General features: G+C 35.3%; 1 protein-coding gene across 1 annotated transcript in view; it reads left to right on the top strand.

Annotated features, from left to right (window-relative positions):
• Positions 1–4,380, top strand: part of PXDN (peroxidasin) — a 219,472-nt gene that overhangs the window by 105,495 nt on the left and 109,597 nt on the right. Inside the window, exon 4 of the mRNA XM_007948129.1 lies at positions 2,945–3,016. Coding sequence (XP_007946320.1) covers positions 2,945–3,016 — 72 coding nt within the window. The remainder of the gene's footprint in view (positions 1–2,944; positions 3,017–4,380) is intronic.

Below are 4,380 nucleotides of genomic sequence, written 5' to 3'. Positions count from 1 at the left end.
GCTCCTTGGAAGCGAGAATGGCCAGGCTTCGTCTCACCTATTTTGGTCATCTTGTCAGAAGGGACCGTTCCTTGGAGAAGGATGTCATGCTTGGTAGGGTGGAGGGTCGAGGAAAAAGGGGAGGCCTTCAACGAGGTGCATTGACATGGTGGCTGCGATGATGGTCTCAAGTAGCAGGAATCGTGGAGTTGGTGCGGGATCGGGCAGTGTTTTGTTCTGCTGTGCATGGGGTCACTATGAGTTGGAAACCACTCGATGGCACCTAACAAAAACAACAAATTAGTTACTGTGTGCCAAACAGTGTTCTCAGAGTTTTAAATCTATTAATTAATCTTCTCAACCATCCTGAAAGGTACTGCTATTTATCTTCATTTTATAGAAGAAGGAAAAAGTAAAAATAAAAACCTGAGACACAAAAAGATTGAGTATCTTATTCAAGATTACATAGCTAATAAGTGGTAGCTCAAGGATTCAAACTCATACAACCTGGCTAAGTAATTGCCAGCCTGTGCTAAGTGCTGCCAGAGAGAAATTTTGGCCTGTTTATGTTCAACTTTGCAATTCCTTCTGGGGCAACCTTACCAAATTTGCAGAGAGGGGAGAAGTGAGAACCATTCAGATGGATTGCAGCAATTAAAAGTTTCAGAGCAAGCCCTTTTAAATTTGATCTGCACTGAACATTCCTAATTAAGGTACCTTAAAACACATTGTTTTCCTGAAAATGGCTATGCAGTATTGTATGCAGTAAGACAAAATGTGTTGTATGTTTAGCGGAACAGGTAGATGAAATCCATTCACTGATTAACAGAGAAGAAGTTTCTGAAAAGTGTAGGAAAAACATGGATTTTGATTGTGCATCTACCTAGGTCGAAGTTGAAGCCAAACTGATTATAGGAAAGACCAGTGGTTCATATCTGTGAGTCTGAATATAGAATTAACTTTTATTTAGAATAAAATTCTTGAGGTTCACTGGAGTTTTACTATTACCAAACCAAACCAAACCAAACAAAACTCATTGCCCTCAAGGCAGTTGTTACTTTCAGCGACCCCGTAGGACAGAGTAGAACTGCCTCATAGGGTATCTAAGGCTGTAAACTTTATGGGAGCAAACTGGCACATCTTTCTTCCATGGACTGTCTGATGGGTTCCATCTGCTGACCTTTCAGTTACTAGCCGAGCTCTCAATCACTGTGCCATCAAGGCTCCTTGCTACTAAAGAACTGTGTGTCAGAAGAGGAATAGTATTTTGTGACACATGAAAATGATATAAAATTTGTATTTCTGTGCCATAAGAAAGTTTTACTGGGATACAACCACACTTACTCATTTATATGTTGTCTATGGCAGCTTTTGTGCTACAATAGCAGAGTAGTTTTTTACAGAGACCATATGGTCCATGGAGATTAAAATATTTACTTTCTGGCAACTTAGAGAAAAATTTGTCAACACCTGGCGTAACCTATCAAAGATGAAAACTTTCCTAGAAAAGTACCACAATTCAGAAGTATTACAATTCCAAAAAAGAACCATAAAACCATGTATAAGCAGTAAGCAGGACTTACTGCTACAGAACTGTATTATAAAGAAAACTGTGCTGAAATCAAGTCATCTTAAGTATGTACAGTTTTATAGTTCCTTTTGGAATTGTGATACTTCTGAATTGTGGTACTTTGCTAGGAAAGTCTTCATGGACCATATGGTGTCTGTCACAACTACTGTGCCATTGTAGCATGAAAGCTGCCATAGAAATAAACGAGTAAGCGTGGCTGTATTGCATTATAACTTTACTATGGAACTGCAATTTAAATTTCATACTATTTTTATGTGTCAGAAAATATGATTCTTTTGATGCTTTTAACTATTAAAAAATGTAAAAACCATTCTTAGTTTATAGGCCATAAAAAGTAAATGGTGGGCTGGATTATGTGATCCCTCTGGTATGCCATTATTACTTTTGTTTTGTAAGAATGGATTGGTGAATAATTCAGCACACCATTTAGTCTTTGTATTGTTTATTCCCTAAATTATTTCCAATATTTTAAAACAAAAAGTGATCAAAAATCAAAGTTTGGAAAAAAAATTAAGTAAATGGCAATCAAAAAAGAGTAGGAGTGGCAATATTAATTTCTGATGAAATAGACTTTAAGGCAAAAACCAGCATATGAGAAAAGGAAGGACATTAAATAATGATTAATGGGTCAGTCAACAAAAGGACATAAATGTAATAAAAATCTATGCACCCAGTGAAAGTGCCCAAATCAAACTTGAACAGAATTGAAAATAGATATACACAACTCTACAATAATAGTAGGAGACTTTAATACACCACTTTCAGTGAAGGATAGATCAACTAGAAAGAAACCCAACAAAGACACAGAAGAACTAAACAGCACAATCAGTCAACTTGACTTTATAGATGTGTACCTAACACTCAACAACAGCACAATATACATTCTTTTCAACTGCACATAGAACATTCTCCAGAACAGACCATATTAAAAACAAAAACAAAAAAACAAAACAACCTGTATTAGTATCAGTCGTAAAATTTTACATGCAATGGATTTCTTTTCTTTTTTTTTTTCCTGTAATGATCATTGTATACATGTTTGTGGAGAAATAGTTCTATTTTATTCAGGCTTTGAAGCAAATGTTCTGTCATCAGTTCATAAATCACAGGTCAAGATCTATAAATTATCTGATGGAATGGTTTGATTACCTTCAGTTTGGACCATTCACTTTTGACCCACTTGAGATTTCCTTTTACAAAGGGAAGGGAAACTCTATAAGAAGAATTATACTTACTGTATAAATGTTTTGTTTGTATTCTAATACAGTCATTAATTTGAAAACTGTCTCCATGTGTCAACTTAATTCTTCTTTTCCATCTTAAGTTATTACCTCTTGTTTATGTGCTAATACTCCCCAATATTTCTTGTTTCAGCTATTTGTACAAGAATGAAATCCAGTCAATTGACAGGCAAGCATTTAAGGGACTTGCCTCTCTAGAGCAACTGTAAGTGCCCTTCCTCTTCTGTGCTTTAGCTTCTTTGACGTCACCTGCCTTTTTGCCTCTCATAGGGAAAGATAAAGTATGCTAGCTGTTTGCATGATGCATGACGATAGTAAGTGGGATGTAGGTAGCTAGACCCAATATGTGCATGAAAATGAAAAAGTAGTAAGTGACTTGTTATCTCTCCATCCATCTTTTCAACCATTCATCCATCCAACCATCCATTCATTCATTTAGTAGATATTTATTGAATTTCCACTATACACCAGATCCTGTGCCATGCATTCGTGGTACAAAGAAGAGTAAGTTCGATTCTCTGTCTTGATCGTGATTACAGTTTAATAGGAGAGACAGAAATGCAAGCAAAGAAAAACAAGAAAAGGTCTTTAGAGGTAGAAATATCAAGGACACAGGAGGATGAGGACATTGTTTTTATTGTACACTATTTCTTTTTTGTGACTGCACACAATGAAGTTTACTTTTCCTCATCCATGATGTCATTATTTTGGGGAAAAATTTTTATCAGAGTTCATGCATTTATAGTTAGTATATGTTAGATATAATTATCTTTGTAACAAAATTGAATTTGTTCTTTTGGCCTGATGAAATCATACTTTGCTATGAAGTCACCATGTTGATTTTCAGTAGAATGCAGTGTTTAACTTTTTGTGTTGTTGTTTGTTTTTCTGATTTATTTGCTTGGCCAGCCATCTTTTGCTAAATTAACTAAACTGATTCCTGAGAAGTTTCCAGTTATCATTCAGTTTTACTAAAGTGGATGGAAAACAGTTGAAGTTTGTTGTAATGCAGCGACTTTCTTCTACAACAGTTTGTTGTATCTAACTCATTGATTCACTGAGAACAGAAGTATTTTCAAAGAATTTAAGGCAGAGTTGGAAAGAAAACTGAGGCTGAAACCACATGTGTTAGAAGTACATACATGCTTATATATAAAAATAAGTGTTTATTTATCCAAGTAAGAACCGCTTTCTTGTGCTTATTGTACATGGCATAGTCAGTATTTAAGAAGTTGTAGATAAGAAGTAGGAGCTCTTGTGGTGCAGTGGTTAAAGTGCTCAGCTGTTACCCAAAAGGTAGTTGGTTTGAACCCACCAGTTACTCTGTGGGAGAAATATGTGGTAGTTTGCTTCTGTAAATATTTATAGCCTTGGAAACCCTATAGGGCAGTTGTACTCTGTCTTATAGGGTCACTATAAGTTGGAATTGATTCGATGGCAGTGAGTTTTTTTTTTTTTTTTTTTCCACAAATAAGTTTTATTGTAGCATAGATGCCCTTATTTAGCTATTATCTATGACTGCTTTTTTTTTTTTTTTAATTTTTTTATTAGGATTTGGGTGAAGATTTA

Source organism: Orycteropus afer, unplaced genomic scaffold (genome assembly GCF_000298275.1).
Source record: "Orycteropus afer afer isolate SDZICR_OR568_19922 unplaced genomic scaffold, OryAfe1.0 scaffold00204, whole genome shotgun sequence".
Lineage (NCBI taxonomy): Eukaryota > Metazoa > Chordata > Mammalia > Tubulidentata > Orycteropodidae > Orycteropus > Orycteropus afer.
Note: the sequence above shows the minus strand (reverse complement) of the source record. Positions and strands in the feature narration are given on the sequence as shown.